We start from the raw sequence: 19047 nt of genomic DNA, 5'->3' as shown, positions 1-19047 counted from the left end.
TGTGCAGTTATGTCTACTGATTGCAGCATAGTAATAACTGATGGGCATTTTATAAAGAGGAATGTAGTAGACATTGTGTGGGGTAAAATCCAAAGGTATAACATTGGCTGCATAGTTGCAGAGAGACGAAAATTAGCAGAAGGTAAAAATATTGTAGGTGAGACACAGGTTGTTTGATGTTTATATTTGTGAAAAACTGCAATTGTGATTTTTTTAAGACAAACTCAAAAAAGCTGTTTGTTTTCAGACAACAGAAGTTGCCTGAACAGGCAAAATGTGGCTAGTCTGGCTCTGTGTTGAATTCAAACACATGATTTAAACATCTCTTTATATAACTGATTCAAATTTGGTTTAATTCAAGCACATTTACCTGTCCAGATTTACTTCACAGAGAAGTATTGTACATCTAGATTCCAGCATGTGCTTCATTCTGACAGGCTGTGGAGCTTCACAGAGACTTAGCACCCAGCAAAAAATCCCTCTGAGTTCATCACAGTAGCAAATGTTAGAATTAATCCAAATACAGCAAATGGATTAATCACCATTAAAGAAAATGCAAATAGATGAACTTTCAAAAGCTTAAATTCTTTGAAGATGCAGTGGGGAGTTGCCTACTTTAATTTACACCTGAAGAGCTTTTTTAGGATTCCTGTAACACCTTACATATCAAATGTATGCAGGTTTCGTGGAAATGATATGCCTGAGAGGTGAGGTTAGCTTTCATTACATTACCAAATGCACAGTCATTTACAAGCTCAAGCTTGGTCCTTGAATTACAAACTGAGATGATGGTATATGGAATTTGAGATTTGCTCTACATCAAGTTAACGCAAAAAGAACAGCTTATTCAGCCACTCAGTGTGTGCAGTTCTTACAGTATTATAGTTCAGAAGGGCCAACCAATGCAAACTGCAAACTGTGGAGAAGGGCCTTATATTAACCTTTACAACAGAGTAAATTCTTAAAGATGTGCTGAATTCTTTCCATCATGATATACTGATACAATTCCGCCTAGAAAACCCTGTGGTAATTTGTTGCAGTGGTATTTCAGGGAGCCGTTCGAAAAATTGAAACAGATTTTAATTTCTGCAAGCTATTATAAACCTCCTGCTTGTGGGAACGAAAACTTAGAAAAACAAATCCTATTGGCACTGTGTCCAATTATGTTTATTAAAATAGATACTATTAAAACAGATATTATGTTGTATCTCATGTTTGCTTTATATGTATTAATCCAGCTCTGTGTCATTATGACATGGGAGTGCATACTATAAGAAAATCATTTTTAATTTAAATCATTTTATTTGCCTTTCTATTTCTATAAACTGCCAACATATCTTCATAAACCAGATAGGTACCTACTGTTTTATTGCCTTAGTTAATATATTCATCAGTACATTGGATAAGATACAGCTCTCATTACACAGGCAAGGAAAGAATCTTTCAATTAACATTAAGATATTAATACTTGTAATGGTAATCTTACAGTACTTTTTGGGTTTAATAGGACCAAATTGAAAGTAAATGATAAAAGTCAAGATGTTTATTTGTGCAACTTAAACTCATACTCACAATAATACCGTAGTTTGTGTTGCAGGCACCGAAGCACATTTATTGTCTCACACTAAACAACATAGAACGATAATATACAGTATCAAATAAGGCACTTATGAACAAAAGGTTTTCATGGACCATGGACCAAGATAACGACACAACATCACCAATAGAATGAAGTGTATAGCTCTTACAGAAATAGTGTACATGAGGGATTCCAGATGTTGTCAATTCATCCTTTCATCCGTTTGTTTTATATGAGTTCTGAAATGACTAGCTCACTTTTTACCATGGTACAATATTTCCTTTTAACAAAGCAATATGTGCGAGATTCAAATGTTCTTAAAATGAAATGCCGCCCTTTCACAGGCCTTTAGTTATAACAATCAGACAATATTGTGTGAAGCAGTGTACCTTATGTGAAGTGCTACAGTAATGGATCTGTGTGAGAATGTATGGACCAGAACAATACTAACTGCTGCTGCACTTATCAGAAAAGTGAAGGTGTCATCATATCGAGCAAAGTCTTTGTTCTTAAGGACTTGGAGCCTCCTGTTTTCATTTAAGCCATGTAATTAGGGAGTGATTGATAACTGGAAGTCCAGGCAATGAGTAATTAACTAACTGGAAAACTGTAACAAAACTTGAAAATACAGTAGTGTACCCAGATGTTTAGTGTCCATTTGATGTCGACTGACCAGAATTTACCTCTCAGAGATGGATATTTAGAAAAGTGCTCCTTACATGAATCCATAATATTTGCATTTGTCATAATTCAGCTTCTCATACCAAAGAGAGGATATTTCAGACAGTATTCATTTACTTTAACAAAATGTCTGTTTTTTTCAAAATATTATGTTGTTGCGCTGTATTATGCTACACTGGGACAAAAATTATCACAATTCAGTGATTGGAAATGCACCTAAACCCCTCTCCAGAAGGACACTTTGTAACATATAAGCAATGACTGCCACATCCCCCACCAGTGGGACAGAAGGCAACATGGCAGCATGAGTGGTCATGCAGGAAAGGGGGAGGCATACGAGACCACAGTGCTCAGGGCTACTGTGATTCATGTATGTAATTTACAAATCTGTCCGAGTTTTACGTTAAGGTTGTATGTAATTTGATTCAATTCTTTCTTTGTAGAGTTTACTGATATAGACATGATTACGATTAGTTGATCAACCAGCAGTTGTTCATATAGGTAGTTGGTGTTATACAGTTACATCATATTTATTGTGTTTGCATTAATGTAGCAAAGCCCGCCTCTGCAGTGCTTGTTAAAGAAAAGTCAATGATGTGCTGCTTATCAACCTGTGATAGCGGAACAATGCTTTTAACAACTGTTCATTTTCTCTCTGGTCCATCCCCATAATGCTGTTTTCTGCTTCCCTTATGGATGGTCTCACTTTTTTCCATTTTTACCCATCCCCCTCACTTTCTCCTTTATCTTCATCTCTATTTCACTCTCTCTCTTTCTTGCTGTCTCAGTGCAATGTGATCCAGGACGGGTGCTGGCAGCCCCAACTGTGGCACTGCAATCTCTGCTCTGCTCTGGTTGCTAGGCAGCCTGTCTGAGACAGGGCTCGGTGATGCACCTCCCTCTCCGTCTGCCTCCAAAAAAAAGAAAAAAAAGAAAAGAGAACGTGGTAGAGCCGGCCATCAGGCCATCAGCCAAAATTCAGATGTTCCCTCCAAATTCTCTCTTTACAGAGTGGGCTGCTTCACATCTGCAGTGCAGCAGAGCATATTGTGAGCTTTGGGGGACTTCAGGAGGGTACAGATTTGTAGCAAAAACACAAGTGCTAACCCACAGGACAGGGTAGCAGATCTCCACTGTGATGCTCCCCACCCTCTGATGTGTTTGTGATGGAAAATGCTGTGTGAAGATTTTGTGTCATCACGCCTAGAATGAAACCTACCATGTGTGGTCAACACAGTGGGTTGCTGGCGAGTTGCCCAGATGTGGGTTATCGGTAGGGGAGTAAGGCTACTAGGAAGAAGCTGCATATTCTGCTACTGAAGAGTCACCATGAGTCATGGATCTGGTTGCTCCATGTGTGTTGTGGAGGATGATCACTCTGCTCAACGCACAATGGCAATATTTTAAGGCCTCTGTGATGTCTTCACTTTGCACTTGTAGGCGTCACACATGTTATGTGATATACAAGATTTTCAGATTGCCCACATTTAGCTAAAAATGACACTGTAATAGAAATACAGCTTGTGAAGGGAGCTTGACATTTACACCATTATTTTTTAAAGAGGACATGAATGAAACGTTACAATAAGGCTGACAGGGGATTCTGTTTGTGATTTAAACGTTGTTTTTTTACATAAAATACACTCAGCCAAGCCAATTGCTTCTAATTGCACATGACCTGTCAAGACTGACGGCCCCTGTGTGTCTGTATGTGTCTCTACAGAAGTACAGGTACCAGGATGAGGAGACGCCCCCCTTGGAGCACAGTCCAGCACATCTGGCTCCAGGGAAAAGTGCCGAGATGCTTCATATGAGTGACAAGAACCTCGCTGCCATGGAGGCCATACATGGCTACACACCACACACACATATCTCTCCTGTCAAGGTAGGACTTACAAACACACACACACACGTACACACATTCAAAGCACACTCATTCATGCTGTTTATCAATACGTAACACTATTACAACAGCACAATACACGTGGCTGTCAGTAGGAATGGGGCTATTAAAGTGTTAAATTATATGCAATACCAGTTTGCTATTAATACAAATGCTGGGTCTGAAATCCCAAGTTCACTCACCAGACAGATGCATAGTCATAGTCAGTTGTGGTTTTCCGTATTCTACTTTGCTTCATTCAACTACATAATGTGCGCTTGTTAAATTTATATCAATTCCAGTTAGCTCACAGACAAGTGGTTCATAGCAACACATTATCTATAATTACTTTGCACTTATAACGGCGTGTTGTCTATTTTGAAATTCTAATTCTGCAACATAAATACTTTGATGGGAATATAATGAAGTTATGAGGAAACCCGGCCTCCTGGCAACTTTAAGTGTCAGATCAACTTTAAACCTGTTTGAACATGCATACAAGGCAATTTGATATCAGTGCTTAACAGGAGGAAAATTTAAGTGCATGTGGACACAAGAGGCATTCAGTAATTGGATCACCTGAACTGTTTCAGATTTACACATTCAAATAAAATCTCTCCTTAGTGGTTTTGTAAAGAAAAAATGCTAACAACAAGATTGCCTCACTGGCATATGTAGTCACAGTTACAGAACAACTGAAAGAAGGCCTTGACACTGGAAATGTACTGTATACTTGTACTGTATACATTTTGAAGTGGAAAGAGTAATCCAGAAGTTTGAAAATGTAAGACAGCTCCCAGTACAGACAGTTAAATATCGTTTTTTACAGTATTTATTTAAGACGCACATCTTTTAAATGCTAAATCTAAATCAGAGATGAGAGCTCTATTACAACGAAGAGGACATTTCAACAGACAACATAAGAACTACAAGTCACACTGTCAAAAGATACAGCTGACATCAGTGGGAATCTGAGCAGAGTCGTGTTGCCTGGAGTGCATTAACAAATACAAACTGTAGCTACAAATGCAAGCAGGTGTAAGCTGTTATGTGCGCTTAATAACGATCCATCTCATATGCCCACACATGTTGTTTAACAGCCTCACTGGCTATTATGACTTAAGAGCTCCTGCCTTTATTTGCTCTGAGGGGGGAAGTGTTTCTTTATTTTCTACATGGGAGTACACTGAAGTCCCTGGGAAGCAGATATGTACATTAAAATGCTCTCTTTTAATGTGCAGAGAGGAGAGGCCGACATATGGTGCTTTACCACTGCTATTTAAAACGTACGCCTGTTCAACATGAGCTGTAGGGCCATGGCAGTGCTCACTTTAGGAACTGTCAAATTGAAAAGTTATGTCAATATAGAGAGTCAGTTCCCGTAGTCATATAGGACACTATAAACAATTCATTATGTGGCACAGTGCACACAAGATTAATAAATAATAAGCATCAAATCAGCACATCACACGAGTGACACAGGTTAATAAAATCCAGGAGTACAGTAGAAGATGTAAGGAAGCACCCTGTGTGTCAGTAATTAGCAAAAGTACAAATTCTGTGTAATTCCTTCATTTACTGCTCACTGATCATTTGCATTTAAAAAACCTGAACAAACAGCAAGTTGTACAGAACAGTATGAACTGCTGACTACTGGGTTTTCTTTTAATGGGGATTGTTAAATGAGCAATAAGCAATGAAACAAGACAGAGAGATAAACAAGCACCAGTCATGATCTTGTTGTGGTAGTTTTGTTTGTCAGTCCCAGTACGTCTCTGACTTTTAGATGCTTTGTCGAGTCAAAGTGTGAATCCAGCAGCCACTATAGCTGGTGGTTGACAACTGAAAGGTGTTACATGTCAGTGTCCTTTTAGTCTCGTATTGCCAGACCTATCACCACAGCACTGTGGAGTAAGGTCTGGCCACCACTGAAATACACCCCGTGCGAGACCCCCTTTTTTGCAGAATTTTGCAGAATATCTATGTTACAATGCATATTTATTTTACGTTCTGATAACTCATGTTTTGTCATATTTTGTGCAGAAATGTTCTAATGAAGAATTTGTGCAATTGAGATCTATAATTTTCTCTTTCACTTATGTTCTTACAATAAAATATGTACTTTACGTACAGTATATTTTATATATGTATATATATATATATATACTATGTATATGTGCCAAAAATGTATACAATATTTACTAAATAAATATATACTAAATAAATATATACAATATAAAATATGAAGAATAATACACAAATTAAATATAGAATAAATATTCTAAATAGCACAAATCCTTCATCACACCAGTGTGAAAACACACTGAAGAGAATCTAAGTATTACACTGTTGCACTAAGAACAGAAAACACAAACTAAAGACTAAAACCTGATATTTCTGGTCTTCCTTGATGTGAGTCATCAATGATCTTATTATATGAAATCTGCTTCCCTATTGAGTGATACTGATGACGGCAAAGCCAGTGAGCCGTTCCTGGGACTTGGTTGACCTCAGGTATGACTTGACCAACTCAAGCTCCTCTCTGCTCGAGCCACAGTGAATGGCAATCCTGAAAGCAGTCCAAAACCTGGGGTAGATCTCTGATAGATCCTTATCATGCATAAAAGTGATAATCTCAAGGAGGCTCTTGATCCCTTTCTGCAAAATTCTTGGGAATGAAAAGCATACGCACATAAAATATTAGTGCCACCCAAGGAAATTGTGATTGATCAGTCTGCACTTTTGCATTAAAGTCTGTTAGTAGGAGAAAAAAACACTTTAGTCAAGGACCATCAAAAGAAGAAGAAACACAGCATGCATGTTCCCACACAGGATGTTGATGTCACATCTTTGCACGGCTAAATAATTTCACTGGCTGTCCAACATGTCTATGTTGTCCTCAAGAGTCTTGACCCTCACTATGTTCACTTCTAGTGCATTTCATTAAGATCAGGGGACAAAGTGCATTTTGCTGGATGGGTGCATCAGTACAAGCCGTCCATAATAAAGGAGGGAGCAGAATCATCACTACAAGGCAGCCGATGAAGCTGCAATGTAACTTATTGACTGCTCATCATCAATCAGTGGTGTTTTTATAACATGACTTAGTACTAAATATTAGCCCCATATTATTAATGGATTTTTTGCTAGCATGCTTCTCTCGGGCCTAGGGGCTTTTTTCAAGTCTGGATGTTGTTTTACTATCAGCAATGGGTAACATTAAAAATACAAACAAAATATAATTACATATCACCATATTTAGAACTAAAACCAATGCATTGTGTGCGTTTCACTCATCATGTAAAATGCACCATAATGTAGATGATGTAAGTTTCCTGACACCATGCTCTTTAAAATAAATACATCCTTTCAACTATTTATTTTAGTTAATACAATGTACTCCAATAATATTCACATTCTATTTGATTAACTTGATTAGCAGTTTTACCTGTTAAAGTGTCAATGAACTTAGAAGGCTATAGCACTTTGACATAATCTTCTATTTTTGATCTTCTATATCCCTTGTTTCATGTCACATAATCTGTCTGCCAAGCATACGATGTAACTAGCCTGAGTGCTAGAGTCTAAAGCATTACAGTCCTTCACAAATAGATCAATTTGACACAGAGAAACACCAAACTGAGCTTGAACAGCTTTGACAGTGACAGATCTAAGATCTATTAGAATCTAGTATGTTTGGCTCCTTGCTACTTTGTTGTCTTTATACCACAAAAGCACTTCTGTCTGGAAGACTGTGGTTTAAAACTAGGCCACAAAAACGTCTTCTTCAGCTTGTCTCTCCAGCTCTTGGTAATAATTTTGTGTATAAAAACACTGGTTTTAAAAGCCTAAAACGGAAATGTCCATCTTTCCTAACAGACACTTTGGAGATCTCCCCCATTTGCAAAAGTTATATTCTCGTGCTCTGCTCAGTATGTCAGCAGATAATAATAAATCTAAAATGTAGATATGAGATACAAAATCATCTTACCTTACTATATAAAATGGTGGGGGAAAGTAACTGAAATTAAAATAATAACAGTTTATTTTAAGACACCTACAATGCAGTAAAATACCAAATTGAGAATATTCTTTCCTATCACATGAAAGGCAGCATGTTGATGTTGTTCACAATGTTTTGAGAAACAGGATTGGCCCTATTTCTATTTCTGGAATACTGATGTTATTTATGAAGTCTTGTGTTCCTCTTCAGGGAGAAGTGTATGCACTGTGAAGAAAAAGGTTAACTTCAAAGTGAATTGTTTGCATCATTTTATGCCAGTGGTCTGGATGCTTGAGTGAAAACACAATGCATAACAACATAAAGAAAGTAACTCAATCCCATGTTAATGTGTGGCTGTGGAAAAACACTGTTGGAGCCATTGTATGAGCATATTTTGAATTCTGCTGTATTCATGAGGGACCTGCAAACATTAACATTTATGCCTGGTGAGTAATAATAAATAAGTGCAACAGATTATAAAATCTGAGGAAAGCATGATGAAGACAAGGGTTCTTTTTTGCTATCTGTTTTTATGGTGATAATTTTGATGATGAGAGTAAGGGTAATGATATGATGAGGACGATGATGACGGAAGTAGCTGGTTCATCTCATCACTTTGTGTTACCCCTTGCACTAGTATTGCTTGCTGACAGTATCATGATGATCTCATTGGGGCTTAACATTTTGGTTTTGTGACCATGTTCATTACTGTGTGATATGATGAGTGTTTTCAGTGGATAATCTGGCCTGCATCGATCTCATGTTATATTTTGACATCTCTTATTAGTTGTATGTTTCACCTTCTCTTTTCCACACCATACAACCCCTCTCCCTGCTTGTGTTTGCTTCCTCCTGGAAGCAGAAAGCTTACGGAAGTTGGAAAAAGCTTGCCTGTTTGAACCAATTCACCTGCCAGGAAAGTCTTCATGTGGGCAGTGTGATTAAATACATTTCAATCAGAAGAGACTTAATTTAAAAAAGTGAAATAAGTGTATTGAACATGGTGCATAATAGGTTGATATGTTAAATTCTTTGGGGATTAGACTACTTTGCAATGTTAATGACTATAAAAAAAATGTAGGAATATCCCCCGATGGAGTCTAGACACTGGTAGAAGTGATGAAGGGATAAAGAAAGCCTGAAGAGCTGGATGGGTGAGATGTGAAGCAGGGCGCCTGATGGAGGAACACGGGTTGCTGGGAATGATGAGAACAGGAGGTGAATGGGGTGGAGGAGGGCTGCGCCGATTCTGCCTGAAATGAAAACTGACAGCAGCAATTTAGCACAGATTTAAAGGTTGAATGCAAAAAACGCGACATTGGACAAATCTGGTTGGTTTAAACGTAAGACTAAACGCCAACATTCAGCTGATGACAATTCTTCTGATTAGGTTTGGAGAGAGAAATGTGAAGTGTACAGGTACGGTGGCCATCAAGTGCCAACCGTGTAGAAGTCTTCCTGAAAGAATTCACGCTGAGCTTCATTAGTATGTAAATGTAAAGGGACTGTTCTTATACAGCACTTTTCTAGTCTTAACGACTACTCAAAGCGCTTTTACGTAGTACAGGAACCATTCACCAGTCACGCACATTTACACACTGTGGCCGTGGCTGGCGTAGACGGTGCCACCTGCTCATTAGATAAACCCTCACGCAGATTTAAACTCCAATGGTAACTTCATTGTCTTGCCCAAGGACACTTCAAAATGGAACCGCAGGGCCAGGGATCAAACCACCAACCTTCCGGTTGGCAGGCGTTTTTTTGCTGAAAAACAAAATTCTGCCAATGTGCCACTGAGGAAGGCACTAAAGTCCAAAATGTCTCCAGTGGAGCCATTAATAGAAAGTCATATCTATATTAGGAAAGAGACGTACACAGGTAGTATTTGCAAGTATGTGGATCAGCATGAATTTACCTCCCAGGTAGTGCTACTTGGATCAGCAAAGACAGCTGTCCCAACATTCATACATGACATGCTTTGCTGCAATGTAAAACTTTTCCAGTGGGAGGAACAAAATGATGCACTGCTGCTGTTTGTAAAATTCATAGAGTGCTTTGTTTACAGTACCAGCTTCAGCTGTGCAGGGTAAAATAATCTGCTCTGCTTTAACATGCGTAATGATCCACTGTTCTGTTTTCTGAATAAGCAGTTTTTTATTAGTCTATCAATAAGTTATTAATGGCTGGTGGTGAGAAAGAGGTGCTACATCATCAAGCATGTTATGTTGTGTATTTTCTGTTCTGTTATTGGTATTTTTTTTTTTTAAATGTGTGGTTTACCGTCCACACATTTAACATTTACAGTGCATAATAATGCTTTTAGTAGATAGACAAGTGCCTCGTTTGTATAATTGTTGTGGAACCCATTTAGTGGTCGGAATATATTTAAATACCTGTAGAAAGTCTATAAAGGAACAATATCTGTTGTAAACATGCATGTATAAACAGTTTTTGTGTTTTTCCTGAGAGTGTCCCCTTTTATACAGATTGTATGCAAAACTGTACTATATGCTTTCTGTATGGCTGCTGAAAAGTTCCCAGTGTTTTTGTATGTGACATGCATATCATATTCAAAGCATCTGGTAGAATCCTAATAAAGATTTTATTAACAATGTACTTTTTTTTTTTTACCTGTGAACCTGGAAAAAACACAAAACAAAGGGGTACCCACTTTGTTTCACCTGTACCCATCTGCATGCTCTGCACAATTACCCTCTCCCTTATGTTGTTTTGCAGCCTGTGTTGATGTCTACGGGACACACTCCAATGTACACCTCTGCTGTTTCCACACTGGTAAGAGCACTGCGACCCAAGCCGCTCCGTCATTCTGAAAGTTACCGGGATCATCATCTGTCATCATTATTAGTCTGATTTGTGTCCTCATTTCATATCTTTGCTAGATTTGGTGACATTCAAAGTTTGTCTGTTTGACAGAACAGCTGCTCCAATCAATGCCACTTTATCTGTACTGCCATAGTATGAGGTCATTTGTTTTCTGATCAGTGTGTTCATCCTCATTGTCATTCAAATCTCCTCTTTCTGACAGATTTCTTCTTGTACTCCTTGACTATTTTTGGCCCTGTGAAATCAAATGACTGGAACAGAAAAGTTTTCAAATGTTGTGCTTCCATCAAATTTTTGTTTCCTGTGATTTATTCATGCACGGCGTTTAGCAAATACTCACAACACAACCAATTACACAAACGCGCTGTAGAAACGCTGCAAAAAGAAAAGCATGCAAACCCCGAAAACAAATGCACTTCTCCAGGCCTCAAGGCGGAATGCCGGCGGCACCTTTAATCTCATAACAGTGTTCACCATTGGAAACCGGTTTGCAACTGCTTTGAGATCATATTAAATATTAAGTCTATGTTTATGATATGTTTCCTCTCTATCTCAAATTTGTGGTTATAAAAAGGCAGAGCGCTCTCTCTGTTCCACTTAGCGCTCCCGCTGGAGGCCTGGAGAACTTCCGTTGTGTAAACTGGATGCAGCATTCTTCTGGTGCATTTGTTATTGGGGATTGTGTGCTATTCTTTTATGCATCATTTCCGTATTTGCAGCGCGTTTATGTATTTGGTTGTGTTATGTGTGTATATACAACACATTTGTTAAATGTGGTGCATGTGTTGTCAAATTAATGAAGAGGTTTTCTTAATTTGCTTGTGTTTTGTGTATCAGCATGTGTTTGATAAAACTGTGGTTCGTTTGCCCATGTCGCCCACTGTAAAAACCTATTCTGAACATGTGAATCAGTAGAAAAGTACCCACAATGCTATGAGACATGAGTAGAGATGAAACTAATCCTAATGTGCATCACTGTGACAGCTTCAGTGGTGTGTGGAAGATGTCATATAGTATGAGGGTCAGATAGACAGATCTAATCTGTTTGTAGGTCAGACTGAAACCTGTAGGTGTCAGTGTTAGACTGTGCAGATTGACTTTCATAACCTTGGAAAGATGGCTATGCTGCTTTTGCAATAAAACAGTTTTATGATCAGACAGGTTGCAGTAGCCTCATGCACCATGAATTTCCTAAAAGATTTTGTCTGTCATGCAAGACAGCAAAATATTAGACACTGGCAGAGTAATTCATACTAAAGTGCCATTAGTTATTCCCTACTACCTTAGAAAATAGCAACAAGCTAATTATCCTTTATTAATATAGCCTATAACATGTAATGAAAAACCTAAACACAAACGCTAGTTAGAAGTGTAGTTGATTAGAATAAGTTTTTAAAAGGAAAATTTGGGATCCTTGGACTATAAAATATGCCACAAGTAGTTTCTCTTGTAACAGTACATCATTTCTCATCTTTGTTCTGCTTGACCTAACCTTGAACATACCCCATCGAATAGTGTCTACTTATAATAGCAATACATTATAACTCGAATGATGAAATATGTACATGAAGTTGGCACACTGTTCAGCATTAAGTCATGAGTTGCAAAAATTATGTTTGTATCCCTTCTCTCACACTTATTCAGATGTATTTATTTCTGCATATGCATTACATTTTCTACACTGGTTAGGTGGAGAATATGTTCTTTCTCTGAGATCCATTGCAGTAACGCCCATGTGTGGGCATGTCTTTGCAGCCGGTGTAGTGCCCGTGTGCTTCTCATTGATGTGTAGATGGGGTCGTCAGTCTGTCTCTATATTGCTTTAATGGTGTGGGGTTTGCGAGTAGCACTCCCGGCCCCACTGATTTATGGGAAAGATTGTCTTTGGAAGCACTGCAATGGTTCGGTAAAGTAAAATGAGGTCTTTGGGTTATGTACATGATTTAGCAAAGAGGTGCTTTAGCTTCAAATTACATCTAATTTTTTTTTTTTACTTAGTGCATAATGTAATTAGAAATGTATGTTTTGTTCACACTGCCCAGAACCTTTGATATTGATCTGTGCTTGTATTAAAGGATCTTCCAACCTTTTCTACTCTATAGGACTCTATAAGTCTGCTGTTCTAAGTCCACCTTTTATTATGATGACATACATTTTTGTGATGGGTGATTTTTTTTCTCAAAGTTGTGATTACATTGAAACTAAATGGTCTATAAGCATTATTGTTCTCTTATCCTAAAACAATATTAAAGAAACAGTTACCCCCAAATCAAATGTACATATTTCATCTTACCTGCAGTCCTATTTATCAATATATATTGTTTTAATATGAGTTGCCCAGTCATAGAGATTACTGCCTTCTCTTTAAAATAAGTAACTAGATGGCTCTCGGCTTATGGTGCTCAAAGTGCCAAAAAACTACATTTGAAAAACTCAACAGCAGTGTTTCTTTTCCCAATTTATGACTCATTTACTCAAGGTAATCCACAGACCTGGATGTGAGCAGTTTCATGTAGAAACTATTTTCTTTCTACCTAAGTAAAGCCAACAACCATATCACAACACAGAGGGAAGTGTACTTGTGGATTTCTTCCTCATATTCCAATAATAATATATATTATATAACACTGGGCAACTCACACATGAAAACCATCTAGACTTATAAATAGTACTTTTTAATGTTGGGGTAAACTGGGGGTTCGGGGTTCCTTTAAGAAAAAAAGGTTGTTTCATAAAACGTAAGCTAAGTTAATGAGCATCAAGTCATTTACTTGTAGTGTTGCAGCAAGGGTATTTCCCTGCCTAGTGAATCACACAGACATCTAGTTATGGGCTGAATTCAGCTTTCAAGAGACTGTCATACTTCTTATATAGACATAAAAGCAGGCATGCGTGTGTTTGTGTGACTCTGACGAAGCATGTAACACTGCCCCAAAAACCAATCGGTGCCTTTAGAATTCCTTTCATTCTCTATATTTTGGATGAGGTTCACTCACACGTCAACTGCCCTGAAGGCAGCGCTGTAGCTACTCTTTGTCTCTTTTTATAACTACTTTATTCACTGACAGAGATCCGTCTTAGGGAAAGGGTTTTTCTTGAGCAGAAAACATTACACAACACATTTGCCATTTACCTTCACCTGATGAGCCGGGTGAGTAAGAACCAGCAGGCATTAATTGCTTACTGCAGACGCCCACTGCCCTGTTTATGTTAAACTCTGGCTCTGCTACTGAAAAAGGATGCATTTCACTTTCTCTCCTCTATAACAACAGAGCTGTTTCTATACACAATACCTTCCACACAAATCCTCTTCAGACAAAACAGTCAACCCCTCCAAGATGAGTTTGACACTCTAGCAAAAAAGGCAACAATTTTATTGTAAGGATTCAATTATTATTTTATGTAGTGTTTCCCCAAGAGCTCTCCATTATGCCCTCCCCTTTCTGCTCTGCGCACTTGTCTAGTTGGTATCTGGTTTCTATCTTCATATTCTTCATCCTCCTTACTTTAATAAATGTTTAAATATCCCCCTGCAGCTTCGGTGTAATTACAGTGCAGCAGCAGCTCAGGTCCTTTGGGAAGGAGAGTGGAGAGAGACAGAGGGAAGAAAAATATGCATGCAAAAAGAGAAGGAGGAGAGAGCTGCTCATGCTGAATGGCGGAGTAAGACAGATAGAGTGGCCCTTGCAATTGGAAGGGTGAGAAAATTAGATAGGTAGACCGAGATTTTTTTTTTTTTAATTTGAGAACGTCAGTTGACAGCTTGTCCTTCAGCATGTCCTTACATAAGTCTGTTCAGTGTGCATGTATTGTGTGTGAGTGTGTGCGTGTGGGTACGCATGTATATATTACAAGCCTGTCGATCCATCTGTGTCCAAAAAAAAGAGATCTCAAGCGAGCTGTGACAAAAAGATGTGGATTTAAATGGGAATTTTACTCTTCTTTTTGTAAGTAAGTGTGCGCTTTTGTAAGGCCATTCGACATTTAATAATTAATGGCGGAATGAAAAATATGGCAAGCATGCAAGTAATTTCCTTTTCAAATCATCGCGCCCTATACGTTACCCTCCTTCAAGTGTTTTGCTGTCCTTGGTGCTGAATTCATTTGCAGCAGAAAAAGGTTAAAGATGTTGGATTCTGATGGGATTAGGAACATGTTTTTGTTCAAATCAAAGATAAATTGCAGTAATATGCATTCTACAGACAAATTGCTGGAAAAACATTTGCAAAGATTTCCGATCCTTACTAAAACTGAAAACATGCAAAGAAAACAACAGGGCACAAACTAAAATGATCTGATGTCAAGCTTTGTTTTTCCACCCTCGGTGCCATCACTGCAGTTTAAGTTTCACTATTCAGACTGACTGACTGTAGACTGGGGGCTTACAGGTCTCCTGCCCCCTCTCAGTTTCAAGTGCATCCAAGTCAGGCCAGTTTGACCTGCTTGTCCTTCTAAGTTCAGCCAAAGTATATTTCCTCCCCCTCTCACATCACCAGCTTCAACATTATACAGAGAGACAGCTAAGTAATTGCCATCAAACTTTCCAGCTCGCTCCTCTTTCCCTGAGCAGCGGAGATGGGAGGGGTACAGTACAGTAGCAGCAGAAAATATGAACTGCATTCTCGCTGAGCACAGACCAGTAGCAGGGAGGCACCGCTATCACAGTCCACTGCCACGGATAACGAAGACTGGAAGGATCTGTTTGCAAATGCTCATTTCTACTACGGATGGGTGATTTTTGAAAACAGGACAGTTTTGTTTTAGAAAATAACAGCGTTATCAGCGATGAGTAATTTTTATAACTCAAGCCTTGGGCTGGAGGATTTTATTGGGCTTCCTCAAAGGAAGTCTACAGCACAGCAACTCAGCAAGAGCAAGACACTAATTGGCCTGCGCTTTTTCTGTGATTTGGGATTTAAAATTGCATAAAGGTGTATCCTTCATCCACATTTTTGTTATTAAGTTTGGTTTAGATTGAGTGGAAAGCAAAGCTTAAACTGCAGGTTTTAAAGTAAAAGATATTTCTTTAATTGAGGGAATCTGGAAGCTCTGGTTTCTGCTCAACTGTGATGGCAGGGCCTAGACCTAATGGCCTGCTTTGCAATAATGCTTTTGTGGTATTGTTAAAAGCAGACACTTGTAGAGCGCACTCGAACTCTCCTAGCCACACACTTGGTGGGTGTGGATGTTATTTTGGGAGGTGAGCAGGGTTTGCTCCCAGTATCAGCAACGATTTACATCTTGGCAGAATGTTCATGTCCGTGTGGTACGCCAAAAAGATGGGCTGCCGATTCCTCAACAATGTACGGAAAGCAAAGAAACAGCGACATCATAAGATGGTAGGCATGTGTTTAACATGTTTAATATTGATTACTATGCCTGTAACCTTAAACATTTTGGCAATCTGAATGAAAATGCCAATTTGCTTACTAAGAGGTGGTGCTTGAAGAGTGTGTTTGTTAGTGTTATTACTATGGTACCAAGGCTTTGTTTTGTTTATCTACACAAACAGAAACTCAAGGCTATGGCTGCACTTAAGGCCCATGATAGATATTTTAATCACATTGAGTCTGAGTAATCAAATCTTATAATACTAATCAAATCCCACTCAGGCTGTGAGTGTGTGTGTGTGTGTGTGTGTGTGTGTGTGTGTGTGTGTGTGTGTGTGTGTGTGTGTGTGTGTGTGTGAGTCCTTCTCTAATGGTGTGAAAGTGCAGTTTCTTTTGTTTAATATTTCAACAAACAAAGGGCTGCATGTCACCACCAACTTCACAACCCTATAACCAACCCACATTCAACTACCTTTTCCTGCACTCCACAGATACGTGTGGGATTCAATAAGAAGCCGATAAGTGAGCAATGGGAATAATGTGATGGCTAAATTAACCTCTGTCACACGCTGCACTAAAACCCACACCAACATTTCACACAAGTGCTGTCCTCTCATCTCCATTTCCTTAACCTAAAATAAGAGTCAGTCTGGAGTATAAGGTACTGTTATCTATCTGTACCTCTTCTCTCTTAAACAGAACTAGAATTTAGATACCCACTGCAACCCTGCGTTAAACTACCCATAATGCCGGCCTGCTTTATTGTTGTTTTCAAAAAACTCATTCTCTTTATCAAAAATATGCCTTGACATTGCACATTTCAACGGAGGTCATTATGTTGCTTATTGAGAGGATGTCTTTTACGTGTTAAAGGCTTTGCTACTGCTGCAAGGTGTGCAGAACATACAGCGTTACAGCCACTCTAATGCCCACACGTGACATCATCCCCTTCATTGATATTGAAGTACTGTTCGCACCAATAATCTCAACGAGGAACGGCAAATACAACAGCTGGTGTTTTAAATATCCTTAGGATTAACTAAACAGGTGAATATCAATATTGTACCTTATTCAACCAGAAATGTCCATTGGTATAAAAGCTACTAGACACTAGCGTTACAAGCTCTTAGACAAACGTAGTTTGCCAGCACAAGGTCTATTTATTCAACCCTAATGGGGAAAATATTGATTTAAACACACTGTTTCACTCTGTTGCTGCTCTTTTTTTTGCCTTAGTTCAACACATGTAGAAAATTGATATATATTCTTTTATTTAGGAAATGATTAAATCACACGTCACACTGTAAAATATGGGAATAAGAGAAACAAGAAACATCTAAATAAATCAGTTATATTTGTCTTTGAACATGCATATCCACTTTGCTTGCTGCATATAAATCCATAAAGAGGTACAGGTCTGAGTGTGGATGGATGGTGGCGCTGCCTGTATAGACATGGCAGAGGATGGGTTTGCTGAATAGGTGGTGCTAAAATATAGGTGGGAAGAGCAGCCAAACACTGTAAATCCTAACAACCGCAACGTGGGACGACTTGACAGAGCAGAGAGAGGGAGAGAGGGCTCTGTCAAAATCCCCGCAGGGAAACTGCCTGCACTGGGCTTAGATTTCTGCTGGCTACACTCATTATTTCTGTCTCTAGATAAGGATGAATTTGACGTAATGTTCAGCAGCATGGCACGTTGGACACAGCTACATGGTGAAGCTCTGCATAGGCGCTGTTATAATGAAACAGTGTGCCGTTAAAACCGAGCTCCGGCGTTTTGTTGACTGCTAAGGGTTTTATGTCTTTCCTTCATGTGGATGAGAATTCTCTCTTTCTAATTGCAGCCATATTGAATTCAATTAAATTTTGTTTATAGTGTCAAATCATAACAGGAGTTATCACCAGACACTTTACAGATAGATTAGGTCTAGACCACACTCTATGATTTACAAAGACCCTTTGTTAGTATAATGCAAAGCAATTCTACAAAATTATTTTCTTAAAAGCAGTGAAACTGTGCTTAGTGTGGTTGTGAAGCCGTGTGTGTGTGTGTGTGTCAGAGCTGTCAGAGCAGTGAAGGTCAGCAGGCTGATTTTGTGCTGCTGTTAGCTGTTCTGTAAGCACTTCAGATGTGCAGCGTCTCTCCCATGCTAATCAGCGTGGTACGGAACAGTGACAGAAATAAACACAGGAGTGTTCTCAAAAAGTGTACTGTACATAACGGTGTATTTACATCTTCCCACATCAGATACCTTAATGATGAGAGTGAATCATTGATAGAAGCACAAAAGAATGAGAACATGTTATAAAGCGTTTTAAAGGCGAGGGAAAAGAATAGTGGGTTAAGGTTATCTGTCATGCTTTAGATGAGCTGACAGAGAACAATCCCAGAAGGTAAACCAAAACCCCATCAATGCCAAAAACTCCTGTCCTCTCATTGACTTTATGTCTTTAGAGGTTTTGAAACGACTGGTAGGTGGGAGGCAGATGTCCATACCCACAGTAATTAACTAGATACCCATTTACAGTGTCAGTAACACAAGCTATACTATAATAATATAATACTATACTATACTATACTATACTGCTCATTTTAGCCCAACCTATTATATCTATCTGTAAAAATTCTGTCTATAATAATAGCCCCCTGCATATACACTCACCGGCCACTTTATTAGGTACACCTGTCCAACTGCTCGTTAACACTTAATTTCTAAGCAGCCAA

The 19047-nt window shown here is 38.7% G+C and overlaps 1 protein-coding gene across 8 annotated transcripts in view; it reads left to right on the top strand.

Moving 5' to 3' along the window:
• The window catches only part of LOC117955055 (disks large homolog 4), a 60559-nt gene that overhangs the window by 25919 nt on the left and 15593 nt on the right, over positions 1-19047 (top strand). For 4 of the 8 annotated variants that reach the window (XM_034889191.1, XM_034889190.1, XM_034889187.1 and 1 more), the window contains exons 2-3: positions 3984-4145; positions 10882-10938. In XM_034889191.1, coding sequence (XP_034745082.1) covers positions 3984-4145; positions 10882-10938 — 219 coding nt within the window. Of the gene's footprint in view, positions 1-3983; positions 4146-10881; positions 10939-15585; positions 16329-19047 lie in introns of those variants that run through there. The other 4 variants (XM_034889193.1, XM_034889192.1, XM_034889189.1 and 1 more) reach the window with 2 other exon arrangements.

This window comes from Etheostoma cragini, chromosome 13, assembly GCF_013103735.1.
Source record: "Etheostoma cragini isolate CJK2018 chromosome 13, CSU_Ecrag_1.0, whole genome shotgun sequence".
In the NCBI taxonomy this organism is placed as follows: Eukaryota; Metazoa; Chordata; class Actinopteri; order Perciformes; family Percidae; genus Etheostoma; species Etheostoma cragini.
The sequence above is the reverse complement of the archived record's forward strand: the minus strand, read 5'-3'. Positions and strand labels throughout refer to the sequence as shown.